The following is a 17,015-nucleotide window of genomic DNA, read 5'->3' on the forward strand; positions in this document are numbered from 1 at the left end:
CAGCAGCCAAGTCTGGTGTGAGTCAAAGTGTGGATCAGTGGTGGAAACCAACCAAAACCAACACAAAAGACAATACAAGTGAGTGCTGCTGGTGTGCCTATGCAGTACCTATATGGTGGAACCTTCTGTCTGGGTGGGCTTTTGTGAGCTACACCACTCAAAGATGAGTGCTGAGGGTTGGGGGAGCTCCTGATGAAGTGGGAGCAGGAATGTGAGAGATTGCTATGGGGTAGACTGCTGTCAGCTTACAGAAGGATGGATGATGACTTAGTTCAATGTCCTAAGCTGCACTGAGCTCAGGGAGGACATGGAGTGAAGTACTTTGATAATAGACAATAATAAGCAAAGTAGACAATAGTTAGACCAGTCTCAACTATTGAAGTGGCTGAATGAATTACTGAGGGACAATGTGTTGAGATAACTACAAACTGAGGCCACTTGTGCCCAGTGTAAGAGACTGAAGAAAATTTCACTGGGCACACAACAGTAAGTGCACAAAAATGATAAACAAATGTATACAATAAACAAAAGCAAACCAAGGACACTTAGAGCAAAGCTAAGTGTCCACTACATGTCTGTAGGGTTAGATAGAAATAACACAGAGGAGAAATGCAGTCCTGAGGTGCACAGGCACCTAATATGAACACAATGAAATGGTGAGCAAGAGGGGCTCTCTGATGTCTTCTTCCTTATTCAGCTATCTAAGTGTGGTGATTTATATACAGTACAGGGGCATTGTCATGTGCACAGAGTCAGTAACTGAATTGTTGTCTATGTAGCTGTACACACCTATGTGCACAGAGTCAGTAACTAAAGAACAAGAGACTCTGTGCACAGTGAAAATGTGAACACTGAACAAACAAAGAACAACTGAGGAAAATAAGTGAACACATCATTAATATGGAAGGTGAGGAACCTGGGAAATTAGTCTGAGGTGCACAGGCACTAACAACAACAGAATGTGACCCAATACTTATAGCCTGAGAAGGTGGCATGGCCTACATGGTGTACATCACTGTGGACAAGTTCCAGAGGCCTAGAAGCACGCCAGGAAGTGGTGGGGAAGGGGTTTGCATGAATCTTTCCAGCCAGGCATGGTTCACAGATGGGGTCAGGGGAGGATTTGGAGTCTAGGGTCATCCCAGTGACCAGATTTCACTCCAGCAGTGATTTGACACCAATCAGGTTGTGGTGAGCAAGTCTCCTGTGCCATAGGTCAAAATCCAGAGGCACAGTGCTTGCTGCAGAGGCATACTCAGTGAGGGAAACAGACTCCCCCTCAAGGAAGGCTGAGTTGTTGTCTGAAATTTGTGCAATGAAGAGGGAATGTTGGGAGCACAGCCTGAAGGCCATCTGCAAAGAATTGATGGTCACAGTAAAGCCCTTGTTGCAACAGAGATATGAAACAGATAATAGATTATTTCACAGGTCTGGCACATGCAGGACATTGCTAAACTCCACAGGGTGACACTTTCTACCTCCCACCACAGGCCCAAACACTACAGACCCAACCCCAGCTGAGTAGATCAACTTCTTGTCTGCCAGCTTGATAGGAACATGTTTTTGGCTGTAACTTTGCAGCCAATGCTGATGGGGTGTCATATGAGCAGTGGCCCCTGAGTCTGCAATCCAAAGGACATCAGCATCTGTTACAGTGGTGCCTCTGCACCTCTGTTCGCATTTTCATTTATTCTACTGTTATATGCTTCGCTAATATGCCCTAAGTTCGCATTCCTACACTATACAGTGTTATGGTATGTTGTGACTGTTTGTTTTCCTTTGTTTACCATTTGTGCACACTTAGCAGTTGTGTGTGCCCAGTGTATTTTCTGTTCAGTCTCTGACACTGGGCACAAGGTAATGTCACTACTTAGCTGTTGAATACAGTCTCTGACACTGGGCACAAGGCCTTAAGGCTGGGTGAAGTTCACAGCATCAAGCTGCAGAGGGCAGAGGAGGGAAGAGGGCTCAGGGAAGTGAAGACTTGCATTTCCTGTGAATTCCACAGCTTGGGAAGTGCTTTGATTTTGCAAGGAGGTAGAGGGCAATGAGCCAGAGGCCTGGGGCAAAGGGGATCAACTAGATGCTTGATTTGCAGATTTTGGAGTCTTCTTTTCCTTCCTGTTCTTCTGAGAGCAATAGTAGGCTTTAGATTTCACAATGTTGGGGCATTTGTGGATGCAGTGGCCTGAATGTTCGCAGAACAAGCAAGCTGATGCAGCTAGGCACTTGCAATTGCCAGAGGAGGTTAAAAGCGCAGTCTCCAATGTACTTGCATCAGGGCAATGCCTGCACTGTGATTCTTCAGCCAGGAATGCTTCTTTTAGTTTCTCCTTGTCCAGGGAGTGAAATGGGAGTAAGGAGGACACAAAGTGAGCATATTCATCACCTAGCGAGCGAATCATAGCCATGCAGACCAGCTCATTGTCCAAGTCCTTGATGGAGTAGGGGGTAGAGGGATCCCTAGGGCGCAATTCCTGGATTTTGGACATGGAATCTTTGATTCTAGCGATTAGGGAGGACAGGGACTCATCTGGGGTCTTCCTGATCAAAAAGAAGTCATCCCAAGCATTAAAATGAGCTCCAGGGCACTGCTGGAGGTGGATGGAGGCTAGGGTGTTCCAGATCTGTACAGGATCATCCTGCACAGCATCTACATGCATCCTCTGCTCACTAGAGACCACCAGGTAGAGCTCTCCAGCTGCCCTGTCTGCTCTAAGGTCCCATTTGGCCTGAGCTTTGACTTTGGAGTCATCAGGGTGCTTTTCCAGACCACTGACAATGGTCCAGAGCCCTTTTGTGCACAGGAAAGCCTTCATTTCACCTTTCCAGGTTAGGCACCATTGCCTTCAGCACATTGACTTGACAGTGCTGGACTCCCATGCAAGACAAATTGGCATATGGGTTTGATGGCTGTCAGATTTCTTGACCTAAGTTGCCAATCATTTGGCTCCATGGCCCATTGTGCATAGCAACCAGGAGGTCCTTTTTTGACTGTCTGCTGTGTCAAGTGGGAGACTTGGTGTATGCATGGTCTGATGAAGTGGAGTTGAGAGGGAGAGTGCTGACATTAGAGTTCTTCAAAATCAAGTGGCCACTCTGTTGCAATAAATGTGACCAGACAGGGGATTGAACCCTGGACCTCCCAGGTTTCAACCAGGTGCTCTAACCACTGAGCTATTTGGTCAAGGTATCTAGGCTTACTTGGTGTGGTTTAACCACCAAGTGCTAGTCAGGACTAGTGTTGCTGAGTGCTGGAGTACTACACTTGCAACGGTAATTGCACTAATACAGTTCTCCCAGGACTCCATAAAGTAGCACAGGTGCAATACAGAACATATTGTTAAGATATCCCAATACTCAGCACTCTATGTGCACAGAGTCAGTAACTAAAGAACAAGAGACTCTGTGCACAGTAAAAATGTGAACACTGAACAAACAAAGAACAACTGAGGAAAATATGTGAACACATCATTAATGTGGAAGGTGAGGAACCTGGGAAATTAGTCTGAGGTGCACAGACACTAACAACAACACATATACCATTGAGACTCCCATGTCCTATATCCAGAAGAGATCTTCTCAGCAAGGTTGCATGGCTTCTGAACAAATGACCCAGGAAGGTGCTGTGCAGCAGATGAGGCAAGTGCACCATGGATCTCCCAGGCTTTGGAGGTCTTGAGGATGGCCCACAGCCATTGGGAGACCAGGGCTTGGTAATCCCAGTTTCCATGCAAAGTTTCTTGTATTGTGTTGGATTGTGTGCAGTGACCAAGTCACAGAGATTTTTGAAGTACTTGGATTTCCCAGGTTGTTGGATGTTGTATGGACTGCAGTTGGGGTGATCACTACCTTCTACATTGTAGTTGTTTGGGAGGAGTAGTGCAGGATAGCAGTGATTCCCCTTGCAGCATCTGCAGAGTCCACAGTAGAGTCTGCAGCCATTGCAGCCACTATGTCCCACCATCCCATTGAAGTAGACAAGTCCTGGGCCATTGGCTGTCACAAAGAGAAGATACAGGTCTGACAGGAAGGTAATATCTTGGGATGCATCCCAGATGTGTAAACATTTATTTTGTAGTGCAGTGAGATGGTGGATACTGGGGAAGAGGAAGGTGTCAACATTCTTTGGTTTGTTGGGACTGTTCAGATAACCACAGCTTCAGGCCACTGGTGCCCAGTGTAAGAGACTGAAGGAAAACTTCACTGGGCACACAGTACTAAGTATGCAAAAATGATAAACAAAGATAAACAATAAGCAGAAACAAACCAAGGACACTTAGAATGAAGCCAAGTGTCCAATGCTAGTTGTAGGGTTAATAGGAAACATAACAAAGTAAGAGATGCAAACTCTGAGGTGCACAGGCACCTAATGTGAACAGGGACCTGGAATAAAGCTGCCCAGCAGGATGTAGTGCTTCTTGTAGCACTTGTCCAGGGCATGGTTCATAATGATCCAGATGTATATCCAACAGTTGGTCTCTTTGCTTTGGTAGAGCTGAGTGCTGTCGAGTGACATCATGAGAAACATGACATCTGATTTGATGTCACCCCACTGGCTGGCCTCAAGGTAATCCAAGCCTTTGCAAAAGTCATCAAATAACTTGATTGAACCACTGCTAGCCTGCATCTGTTCCCAAATGCAATGCATCTCCTTTCACAGATACCCAATATCTTTGGCATGGTGTGGATCATGCCAGAGAGCCTGCAAGTGTGGGCCAAGTGGTATGGTGACAAATTTCTGATGGGCCACACAAGACCTCCCCCCACTAGTGGGTAGTCTGAGATGGTCATAGTGGTCCCACTGCATATGGGGCACATGTCAAGTGAAGAGTATGGGCCAGCAAAGGCCACACAGGTATCAGGACACATATCAAGGAAGAACCCTTGAAGACAACACACCTGAGGAGTTCAACAAGGACTGTTCTCAACCCATCCAAGACCTCACACTCACATCACCCAGAGTGACTCATGACACCCTGTTCTTGTACAGCTTCGAAGACATCAACACTCTCTTGGAAACACTCAGCATCCCTTGGGAGAAATTGAAGGACCAACCATTCAGTTACTCATCTACCTATATTGGGTTCCAGTGGGACCTCAAAGGTTATGTAGTGGCTCTCAGTCCAAGCAAAATGGAGAAGTATCTCAGGGCAATCCATGCCTGGCACAAATGCCCAGCCCACATTTTACAAGACATGAAAGAACTTTATGACAAATTACTACATGTGAGCACAGCATTGCCATATGGCAGAGCTTACCTAACTGGGCTAGAAGCCATGCTAAAAACAGGCATGAAAGAACCCCTCCTACCCCATCATGCTGACAAGAGGGTAGCCAACAACATAGGCTGGTGGACTGACAGACTACAAAATGGTGATGTCCAGTGCCCAATCCTCCCACCAACTCAGTTCACAGATGTAGCCACCTACTCTGATGCTAGCTCTGGCATTGGCATTGGCATCACTATCGGAAAATGCTGGAGAGCCTGGAGACTCATCCTGGGATGGTGCACATGACAAGAAGGCTTGAGAGACATTGGATGGGCCAAAGCTATCACTTTTGAGCTCCTGATCTGCATGATTGACCACATCAACCCTCCAGGAACAGCTTTCATTGTCTTCAGCAATAACTCAGGAATCATCAAGGGATGGCAAAATGGCCACCACTGCAATGCAGAAGTCAATGAAGTCTTCAAGTGAATCCACTCCATTATCACTGAATCCCCTCACATTGAACAGATCCTCACCAAATACATCTCCAGCAGTAGTAACCCAGCAGATGGCCCTTCCAGAGGCATCTATGGTCCCCCTGGCCTTATCCTCCCTCCAATCCCATTCCCTGAAAGCCTACAGAGTTTCATCACTGATGCCTCTGATCCCCCCACCCCCATTGAACTCAGACTTAGGAGAGAAGGAGTGCACCCATCCTCAGCAGCAAAGATCATTGATTGCACTTGTAACATCCTTGAAGCAACAGAAACCAGACATGCAGCAGCTGCACATGAAGACAATCTCATACAGCAGGCCTTGCTCCCCTGCTAACTCAGAACAGCATTGTCACTTTAATGCTCCCCTCCCAAGCTCAGAGACCCTCCCACCTCCATTTGCCATGAGCCCACACCCCTACAGGCCTCACCTGACCCCCTTACCCTCCCCCCTGTGCCCCCACTGCCTTGCGAGGGAATGCCTCCACCTGTGGCTCCCATCAGACACAAACACCTGAGTTACAGTGGGAGCAGAACAAAACAACAACTCGCATACCATCTCAGAAGACCAACTAAATCGAATCTTGGAGGTCATTGGTGCATCCTGGGCTGAGAAAACCAAAGAAGCATACAGAGCAGGACTACTAGCATACCATGTATACTGTGATGTGCATAACCTCTCAGAACCACAGTGAGCCCCCATCTCGGCTACAACACTTCTCACTTTCCTGTCCAGCTGTGCAGGCTCCTACTCCAGGTCAGTGCTAGCAAACTTTGCATCAGGCCTATGAGCCTGGCATCTACTACATGGCCTCCCATGGAACATTAATCAGGAAGAACTGAAGGTGATACTTGAAGGAGCAACATGACTAGCACCCCCTGCATCCAAACACCCTCCCCAAGAACTGTTCTGAGTTGAAACCCTAGAACTTTTTCATTCAGTCATGGACCTAAAAATCCCCAAAGACACTGCCATCTTCACTTGCTTAATGATGGTATTCTACTGCATAGCCAGATTAGGAGAGTTCACAGTGACATAGATCAAACACTTCAACCCAATGAAACACATCACCTGAGCAAACATAAAACACCTCCATGATCTCAATGGTTTACCTGTCACTAAATTCTGCATCCCATGCACCAAAGCATCACCCCAAGGGGAAGATGTCCAATGTGCACCAATAGAAGGTGTCATGTGTTAAGATATCCCAATACTCAGCACTCTATGTGCACAGAGTCTGTAACTAAAGAACAAGAGACTCTGTGCACAGTAAAAATGCAAACACTGAACAAACAAAGAACAACTGAAGAAAATAAGTGCACACATCATTAATATGGAAGGTGAGGAACCTGGGAAATTAGTCTGAGGTGCACAGGCACTAACAACAACATCATGAACCCCATTGAAGCACTAGAAAATCACTTTGATATCAACCTGGCTGATGATAAAGTGCACCTATTTGCATGGAAACACCCCACAGCAGGTCTGCACCCATTATCCAAAACTGAAGTCACTAAATGCATCATTGCACTAGCCTCTGAACATGGCCTCCTGACCCTCAAAGGTCACAGCCTGAGAATACATGGCACACTTCACTACCTGCTTCAGGGCATTTCCTTCAACATTGTCAAGACAATTGGGCATTGGGCAGGTGACTCTTTCACCCTATACCTATGCCAACATGCAATGATCCTAGCACCCTATCTCAATGACAGGCCAGCACTCCTAGAACATTTCACAAGATACACCATGCCTCCAGTGTGATAACTTGGGACTCCTGTACTGTAAGCAGCCACCTCCTTCATCTAGGGCTATGAGCTTCACCATTAGCATTGCTGGTTCCTAACTGCAGGGACACAGCTCACTCATTGCCTTATTCAGTGCCTCCTCTGGGCCAGAAAACCCTTCAGGTTTTCACCCATCCCACTTAGCCCCCAGTAGATACACATCTCTCCCTTGTAAACTTGTTAAAGCACCAACACTAGCACACATTTGCTTTCCCTTTCCCCTCCTTCTTCACCAATGTAGTGTTGAAGTACATGGACTTGCTTCTGGGCTTCAACAGCCCCATCATTGTATCTCATGTATAGTCCTGCCCATCATAGAATTGATCAGTGCTTATCACACATTCAAAATCCATGACTTTTTTTGTTTTTTTGTTTTTTGCAGAATGTACCAGTCAGATGCTGGTGGCACTGAATTACACTTGAATTCAAGCTGATAGTCAAAGTGCCTTGGTTGAACAAGCACACCAATATCTACAGCTGAAGGTTTCAGATACTCTCAGCTGACTTGCTGCCTTTGATGTCCTCTTCTGGTAGGATGTCTTCAGCCTCAGGGATTGATTCATCCTCTATTGACTCCTCTTCAAGCTTGCACAGCTCTTCCTCACTTCAGTTTGTGAGTTCCTTTATTGCTATTGAGATTCATTTCCTAGAATAATAAGGGAGTAAGCAAAATGCAGCATATTGAAGTCAAGAAATTGAGCCATCAAGCTCAGCTAATAGGTAGGAGCCTCCTTCAGTTTGCCTGACAACTACCATAGGGCCTAAGTATCTTGGCTTCATCTTGTGGTCAAGTTCCTTTTTGATTCTTGTATTGTGAGCTAAGACTAGTGCTCCTGGTTCAAACTTGTAGCTTTGTATCAACCCCTTTACCCTCTGCTTGAATTCCTTTGCCATCTGGCACCATGCCTTGTATACTTGTTGACAAACTCACTGTAAGTCTTCTTGTCTTCACTGCAGCTGGCAGCACCTATGCAATATCAGTTCTTTGGTCAAATACTTATCCTTGTCCCAATTCATCAGAAAGGTTGCTTTGGTGAAGTTGAATGGCAATCTCAGCTCAATCCTGTGGACCATCTGATACACTGAAAGCTTCATTGACTTTTGTGTTGTCACCTCAGCTCAGAACACCAATGGTGTGTACAATGACCATGTGCCCACTTCACCCTCACAAGTCTTGATGAGAGCTTCTCAAATGGTTAGATGCCTTTGCTCAACAAGTCCATTGGCCTGAGAATTGTATGCTGAGATCTTTATATGCCTGATATCATACTTCTTCTCAAGGTAGGTGAGGGCTTGTTTGAATGTGGAGCCATTGTCTGTGACAATCTCCCCCACAGCACCCCACCAACACATGTGGATCTGTTCAAATATGAATGTTGGAACATGTTTCCCCTATGTTTATTTGCTTACAGCATACAAGCTTACATAATAATTCTTTGCACTTAGGCAGTTAGTTTTTCCTTGTGCACCTCAGTCTTCTTACCACAGAAGCCTGAGGTATGTTTACTATATTAACCCTACAGCTACCTTACTGATATACTACCATAGACCTTCTTTATAGGTTAGCTTGTTAATATTTAAGTCTTCTTACCACAGAAGCCTGAGGCCTTCTTTATAGTCTTAATATTGGCCTCCTCTTAAGAATGAATTGACCCAAGGTTTGTCCTGTCTCTGTGCACAGCATCTGCCACTCAGGATATGAAGTCAGAGAACACCAAGCTTGTACAATATACCAGAACCCATTTGACTTTGGCATCATCATTGAATCCATGTATGCCTTGTAAAACAGAGGCTCAGGCATGGCTATGACAGGTGGGATGCATATCTTGTCCATGCATCAAATTTGACATTCGTGGCAGGTACAGAGGAACCATCATACATCTTGATCTAGTGATGGCCACCAAAAGTGAATCAGTAATCTCAACTTAATGGGGAACACTCCCTTGTGACCCAAATCATTGTGCACTTGCTTCATCAGCTCCAAGCACTTCTCATACAAGGGTATGACTTGATGCTGTCCCCTCAGTTCTGTTGATATAACCACAAACTGAGGCCTTGTGCCCAGTGTAAGAGACTAATATTCAAGGGAATACTACATAAGACATACCTTGTGCCCAGTGTAAGAGACTGAAGAAAATTTCACTGGGCACACAACAGTAAGTGCGCAAAAATGATAAACAAATGTATACAATAAACAAAAGCAAACCAAGGACACTTAGAGCAAAGCTAAGTGTCCACTACATGTCTGTAGGGTTAGATAGAAATAACACAGAGGAGAAATGCAGTCCTGAGGTGCACGGGCACCTAATATGAACAAGTTCTCAGTGCCATAGCTCTCCATTTTCAAGAAGAACTTTGCCATGTACTTGATTAGCAAGTTCAGATCCAAGTCTGACATTCCAGGCTGTCACTGTTGATCCTTGAGGACCTTGTGAACTACTTCCAACTGTTTGTCCTGCCACTTCCCCTTTTCTGTCCTAGGGATTTCTATATCAGCAGTAGCATCCATCCCTGATGCCTGTGATAACACCACCTGGGTCTTGGTCACTTCACTTGACCTCTCAGATCTCTGCTCTCCAATATAGGGAATCCATCCTTTTTTTGGCTCAATGACCTTCTGACTTTGGAAAAAGGCCTCTTCTCATTCACCTCACTGTGGGTTGAGGAGCTTGACTGTGAACAATCCCACCTCATCAATCCAGTCCTTGTAATTGCCCTCTGGTTCCAAATCCTCATCTGCTCAAGGTCTCCTTGACAATCTGTCTGGGCCTCTATGCTTCTCTGCCAGTACTGTCGAGTATGGGTTTACCCTCAGGTAACCAGGCTTCAAGACTAGGTGACAGGGGCTAAGTCTGGGTGACCAAAGTCAAGGCTGGGAGACAGGGGCCAAGTCTGGTTGGACCAGAGTTAGGGCCAGAGGTCAGGGGTTAAGTCTGGAGGACCAGACTTAAGACTGGGAGTGCAGGAATAAGACTGGTAGTGTGGGAGACTGGCTGGTCTTGGAGTGCACACAGGGGGAAGCCAGTCTGGGGCAGGATCTACCTCCCTTGGTCTCAGCTTATGTGCTGTACCCTTATGCAAGCTGGGGAGAGGTCCAGGACAGGGGCTGGGGATAGCTTAAGGCTTGGCCTTAGCTATAGAGTAGACTTGGGGTGCAGTACAGAGTTGAGGGTAATACTAAATTGATATTCTGACTGGAGTGCTATGAAGTATGTACAGGGGTTAAATACATGAGGCTGGTCTGGGGTAATGAACATAGAGCCAGACTTGTTAATAAGCTATTAGTGAGATAATTAGCAAGGTGTGGACAGCCATGGAGGCTGTGCTGGGACTAATAGTTAAAGTCTGGGTGACCAGCATAACTGGAGTCAGACACAGGTTTGTACAGTAAGTAAGCAAAGATTAGCAAAGGGGACTAGACTAAATATAGTACAAACAATGGAAAGCAGACTGGAGTTATGTCCAGGTGACCCAGACATGGACCTGGGAGGACTGGGGTGGAGCAGTGCAAGGCTGGGAGGCCAGAATGGACCAGAGATAGGGGTAAAACACTGGACTTGAGTTATTCAGGCTGGAGTTGGGTTTGCTAGGCTGGACTAGGACTGGGCTTGACCAGAGATAGGGGCTAGGGGTCTGGACTGGACCAGGATTGAGTTTAAGAGTCATGGATATGACAGTATCCCCCTCTTAGGAACCAAACCCTTGAGGTTCCATAGGGAAATATGCCCAGAGGGTTACACAATGTAGTTGCATGACTAACAGTGAGTCTGAGTGTGCACACAGTGCCAAAGGTGAGCCTGAGGGCTGGGAAGCTGGGCAGTGATGACCAGAGGTCCAGTAGTTTAGACTGGGATGGCATAAGCCAGGTTTGGGGTCAAGGGTCAAGACTGAGCAGTGTTCTGGGAACCTGAGGCCAGAGAGTGACAACAAGGAGGGCAGGAGACTGGTCTAGGATGCTGCCAGGTGGTTCAGCAGGCTGGGACAAGGCAAAGCTGAGTCCAGGAGTGACCAGACCAACTGCACAGGGGTTTTAGGGGCAGCTGAAAGCTGGAGCCAGTGTTTCAGAGGGCCAGAGTTGCACTTCGGAGCTGGGCTAAGGCAACATGCAGCCTGGGAATGACCAGGTGAGGCCTAGGGGTGTGCTTCAGGGCCAGGTCAGGGAAAACCAGAGGCCAAAAATGTTTAAGGGACTGGTAATGTCCAACAAATGTACTGGGGGTGTGCCACTAGGGCCAGAGGTGTGCTTCAAAGCCAGGTTCAGGGCAACATGGTGGCTGAGGGCCTAGAGAGCCAGTCATGCTAAAGTGAGTGGTCTGGAGAAAACAGCAAGACTGAAGACTGGTCAAGGGGACAGAAGGCCAGGAAGGCTGGGGAACTGGTCTGAGGGTCAGAGAGGACCGGAAGGGCCAACTGGAGACCAGTCTAATGCTCAGGGAGGGCTTAGAAAAGCCAGGTGGGGACCAGTCAGGAGCCAGTGAGGGCCAGAAGGGTTAAAAAGAGCAGTGGGAGACCAGTTTGGACTTGGACAGGGATGCAAGGCCAGAAATGCCAAAGGAAGACCAGTATGGACTTGGGCCAGGCCAGAGTGACTGGCTGAAGGCCAGTCTGAAGGGGTTGGAGAGGTTTGGGGTAGTCAGAGATGACCTGAGGTGCCATTTAGCTGGTGGGCTGACAACTGGAGGCCAAAACAGTGTAGGCCAGTGGGCTAACACTGAGACTGGGGTAACCAGGGGTAGCAAGATGCAAACCCAAGGCAAGGTGCCAAGCACCTTGGAACAGGCCAGATGAGCTTCTGGAGGTCAGCAAGGGACTAGGGACTGTCTAGGACAGCTAGAGTTTGGTCTGGATGAGGACTGGAGGACTTGACATAGCCAGGCATGAACTGGGGACCAGCAGGTCATGAGACCAGTTCAACAAAGGCCTAGGGATGTCAGCAGGAGGTGAGTCCAGGTGTTGAGTCCAGTTTAGGGGTGTCCAGAGTTGGTTGGAGGTGGGTTTTCCAGTGGCAAGAAGCTGTTAAGATAACCACAATCTGAGGCCACTTGTGCCCAGTGTAAGAGACTGAAGAAAATTTCACTGGGCACACAGCAGTAAGTGCACAAAAATGATAAACAAATGTAAACAATAAACAAATGCAAACCAAGGACACTTAGAGCAAAGCTAAGTGTCCACTACATGCCTGTAGGGTGAGATAGAAATAGGAGAAAGGAAAAACATGATCTGAGGTGCACAGGCACCTGATATGAACAGAAGCCTGAGGGCCAAAAGTCATTGGAGGACTGGTTCAGGGGGTCTGGAGACTGGTGAGGCCTAGGGGTTGTCCAGCTAAAAGGCTGACAAAAGGAGGCCAAGACCAGTGAGACCAGTGAACACACAATCACTGAGGCCGAGGACTACTGAGATAGTGAGACTGGAGTACCAACACAAATGTCAAGGACTGGGAGCAACCCAGGGCAGGTGGTTTGGGAGTGTTTCAGTATGCAAGGACCAGGCCAAGGAACTGGGGACCAGTGTGCAGGGACCAAGTGGGGTTGTGCTGAGGGCACTGGAGTGGCAATAGACAGGGGTTTGGAAGAGAGTAGGTCACTAGTGAGGTCCCTTATCCCCCTCTTAGGTTAGACTTCCCAAGTCTACAGGGGTACATGGTGTGGGCCAGGGCCATCAAGAGGAGTACTGGATGGGTAGTACTCCTACTACCACCCCAGTTGTAAGTCTGAGTACTGAGAATGCTAAGACTGGCTTAACAGGTGGCAAGACTGGTTCCAGAAAGCTTTTGCAAGGCCAGGAAAAGCTTTAAAACTGGAGATACCAGACCAGCAGGGCAGGCTGGCTTGGTACAGGGATAGTAAGGAGTGTTGGAGCCAAAAGTAAGGGTATGAAGGCCAGAACCAGAGCCCAAGAAGAGCAAAGGAGGCCAGTGGAGACCAGCAGAAAGACAACTGGTAAGACCAGAGTTCCAGAGTCAATGGTGGGATGACAGTGGCAATGGTTAGGGGGTAGGTGAGGGGTTAGCTAGTACCTGAAGGGGCCTCATGAACATACAAGTTCTGGGGTGAGTGGGTGAGCTGGGAAGCAGACCAGCAGAGTCAGGGGTTTGTCAGATGGGCTGAAGCCCAGGGTCATCTTGCAAGCAAATTCATGCTCCAAGGCAGGGTTGACATCAGGGGGGTTAGCAAACTTTAGCATTAGGTGGGGATAGGTGACTGCACTACACTCAGCCACCAACAGGTGCCTATTGAGTGGGCTAGTCAGTTCCCTACAACCTAGATACTTCAGTTCCTAATGGATTGACAAGGCCAGTTAATCAGGGGGTTGGAGACTGAGAGAGAACCAAGGCTGGGTCCACCAAGGACCAGACAAAGGTGCTAGGTCAAGACCATAGCACCAGGGTAGAGGTCAGGGGTAGTTCTGGGGTGAGTGACAAGGGAGTAGCACAGAGCTACCCAAGGGGTATCAGAGACCAAAGGAGGCTGGATATGGGAGGCTGGCCAAAAGAAGGAAGTCCAGAGTGAGCAAGACTGGTCAGGGGCTATAAAGAAGTCTGGAAATGACAGGCCAGACAAAGGCTGACAAGGCCTAACAAGGGAGGAAAGACCAGAACAAATGAAAGGGAGAACTGGAGTTGGCAAGTCCAGTCCAGGCTAAAAAGCCAGGCAAGGCCAAGGGAGGTCCAGGGACTTGCAGGACAAGCCAGAAGGACTGCTAAGGGGAACAGAGTAATGCACTAATTGATTTGTCTCTACCAAGACCACCAGTTTGGCTTCTGGTGTACCAGAGTACCAACTTGTTGACCCAGCTAGGATCCTGGGGTAGACTCTAATTGTTTTGTCTCAACTGAGACTACTGGTTTTGGCTTCTGGAGTACAGAGTTACCAACTTGCTAACCCAGTTAGGATCCTGGGGTGGATGGAGGACAGGGAAAGGACTGGAAATGAGGTCAGGGACTGGGATAGGGGCTGGAGGACTGGCAGACTGGTCCTAGACCGAAAACCAGGGGCCAGGAGCAAGTCCAAAGGACTAGCATGCCCAGGGGGTGCCTCCAAGTGAAAAGAGAGGCCAGAAGAGAGGTCAGGGACTGGGCTAAGGGCCAGAGGGCCAGCAGACCAGTCATAGACCAAAATGGAGGTGTCATGCACTAGCTAAGACCACCAGAGCTGAGGTCTGGTGCAAGTCCAGAGGACAAGCACCACCCCAAGGCCAAGGTGACTAGTGCAGGACCAGGACAAGGGATAGGGGACCCAGGAGGGGTCTGAGAGGAATAGGAAGGTCTGAGGAAAGCCAGGACTGGTCCAAGACCTCATAACAAGTCCAGTGAGGTGGCTGAATCAAACTGGGGCCAGGATGGCCAGTAACGAAGGGCAGGAGGCTGAGAGAAGATGCAAACTGGCTTCAGACAAGTCTGGGTGAGTGTGAACAAGCCAACCCAAGGCCAGACAGGCCAGTAACAGACAGTCTGGAGACTGGAAAGGGGGTCCAGGGCTCCAAGGCTGAGGGCAGAGACTGGACCCAAAAACTGCTGAAGCCAAGTGCCAATGGGGAACAGGGAAGGTGTTGAGGACCAGGACTGGCTAAGTCCAGGCCTGGGGGCTGCACCAGAGGTGCACAGAGGTCCAAAGACCAATACCAGGGAGTCAGGAGGTCAAATGAGTGATGTGATTACAGTATCCAGTACAGTAGAACCAGACCTAGACAGCTGGGATAGAGTACTAGGATGACTGAGGTAAGGACTGTGGTGAAGACTGGGGTGACCAGCCAGGGGTCAGAGGTAGCTTGGGGGAGCTAACAGAAGTGAGTCCAGTTGTTGAGGCCAGCTCAGGGGCAAGTCCAGAGGGTAATTTCGACTTGGAAGTGGGCTCAAGCATGAGTCCAGGTTGGTGGTGAGTCCAGATGGTAAGTCCAGCTCAGGGGCTGACATGGCTGGTCCAGAGTCAGGAAGAAATGAGTGGCAGGCAGGGATCAGGAATAAGGGAATGGATGCATTAAGTTTTGACCACTAGGAACATAGTGCTGGGGGTAATGCAACCCAGGGGTGTGCAGAGTGCTGAGGGTCACTGGTTACCTCTCCACTTCAGCAGAGACCTCCAGGTTGGGCTCTGGAGTCAGATGAGAGGTAGCCTAATGGGTCCCAATGGGCAAGGTCATGGGCAGGGGCTCTAGAGCAGGACCTAGACATGATGCAATGGCTTGCACAAGTGTGAGTCAGAATATATTGTCAAGTATGGGTTTACCCTCAGGTGACCAGGCTTCAAGGCCAGGTGACAGGGGCTAGTCCAGGTGGCCAGAGTCAAGGCCAGGAGACAGGGGCCAGGTCTGGTTGGACCAGAGTTAGGGCCAGAGGTCAGGGGTTAAGTCTGGAGGACCAGACTTAAGACCAGGAGTGCAGGAATAAGACTGGTAGTGTGGGAAACTGGCTGGTCTTGGAGTGCACACAGGGGGAAGCCAGTCCAGGGTTGGATCTACCTCCCTTGGTCTCAGCTTATGTGCTGTACCCTTATGCAAGCTGGGGAGAGGTCTGGGACAGGGGCCAGGGATGGCTTAAGGCTTGGCCTTAGCTATAGAGTAGACTTGGGGTGCAGTACAGAGTTGAGGGTAATACTAAATTGATATTCTGACTGGAGTGCTATGAAGTATGTACAGGGGTTAAATACATGAGGCTGGTCTGGGGTAATGAACATAGAGCCAGACTTGTTAATAAGCTATTAGTGAGATAATTAGCAAGGTGTGGACAGCTGTGGAGGCTGTGCTGGGACTAATAGTTAAAGTCTGGGTGACCAGCATAACTGGAGTCAGACACAGGTTTGTACAGTAAGCAAAGATCAGCAAAGGGGACTAGACTAAATATAGTACAAACAATGGAAAACAGCTAATATAGCATCCAAATTCACTGTCATGACCATGTGTTCATCCTAGGTCCTCACTCACTCCACACCCCTTCCTGCTGGTCATTTGCTCACTCCACACCAACTCCACCTACCCCCTGATGTTTACAAGTCATCTCTGCTCCAACTGCTGTTGGACTTGTACTGCCCTCCTACTGGACCATGTGGGCCATTCTCTGAGGAGTCATGTGACTACCCTTTGGACTTCTCCCTGACAGTGTGTGGTCAGGGACTCCACAGTGTGCACACCACATGGTCTAGTGCCTGGACTGTTTCCTCTTTGGGATGTTCTGTGTTACCCATTTGTATGTCCTCCATCTACCCTTCATTCATCATCTAGGAAGTTTTACAAGTCCCTGTATGTCAGTTCTGATTCCGATTGCTGTACCTCTGTGGTAGTATAAAAGCATGTACCGTACTCCACTGTTCTTCAGTACAAATATCAACTTAGTTCCTACTCCCTCTGTCTCTGTCTTTTGCCTGTTGGAGTTACCTCCAACTGTCCATCTGTACTCCCCCTCTGAAATACGAGGGCTGAGATTGTGCAAGGGGGTAGTGCACAAGCTAAACCCAATGCCCTCACTTTGCTCCACCCCTACCTTTGGTGGACTTCAGTTCTTGCCAACACTCTGCCAGTCAGA

At 48.3% G+C, this 17,015-nt stretch overlaps 3 protein-coding genes and 1 non-coding gene across 4 annotated transcripts; 3 read left to right on the forward strand and 1 right to left on the reverse strand.

The window, feature by feature from the left end:
* Positions 1-3,114: 3,114 nt before the first annotated feature.
* Positions 3,115-3,187, reverse strand: F5J12DRAFT_t90. Its single transcript has one exon. It is a non-coding gene; the product is annotated as a tRNA-Phe (tRNA).
* A 3,913-nt stretch (positions 3,188-7,100) lies between these two features.
* Positions 7,101-7,472, forward strand: F5J12DRAFT_891157 (uncharacterized protein; the record flags this gene model as incomplete). The annotated part of the gene is made up of 1 exon (XM_051747459.1): positions 7,101-7,472. One exon carries the CDS (start codon positions 7,101-7,103, stop codon positions 7,470-7,472), a length of 372 nt encoding a protein of 123 aa, XP_051601268.1.
* Positions 7,473-12,922: 5,450 nt separating this feature from the next.
* F5J12DRAFT_781687 (uncharacterized protein) lies at positions 12,923-13,366 on the forward strand (the record flags this gene model as incomplete). Its single annotated transcript, XM_051742594.1, has 3 exons — positions 12,923-13,077; positions 13,110-13,202; positions 13,243-13,366. The coding sequence occupies 3 exons, from the start codon at positions 12,923-12,925 to the stop codon at positions 13,364-13,366; spliced, it is 372 nt and encodes a 123-aa protein (XP_051601269.1).
* A 1,470-nt stretch (positions 13,367-14,836) lies between these two features.
* F5J12DRAFT_781688 (uncharacterized protein) lies at positions 14,837-15,652 on the forward strand (the record flags this gene model as incomplete). The annotated part of the gene is made up of 5 exons (XM_051742595.1): positions 14,837-14,898; positions 14,924-15,043; positions 15,165-15,198; positions 15,221-15,372; positions 15,493-15,652. 5 exons carry the CDS (start codon positions 14,837-14,839, stop codon positions 15,650-15,652), a joined length of 528 nt encoding a protein of 175 aa, XP_051601270.1.
* Between the last annotated feature and the right edge of the window lie 1,363 nt (positions 15,653-17,015).

The sequence above is a fragment of the Pisolithus orientalis genome (assembly GCF_024613125.1).
Source record: "Pisolithus orientalis strain OTSU chromosome Unknown F5J12scaffold_9, whole genome shotgun sequence".
NCBI classification, from domain to species: domain Eukaryota; kingdom Fungi; phylum Basidiomycota; class Agaricomycetes; order Boletales; family Pisolithaceae; genus Pisolithus; species Pisolithus orientalis.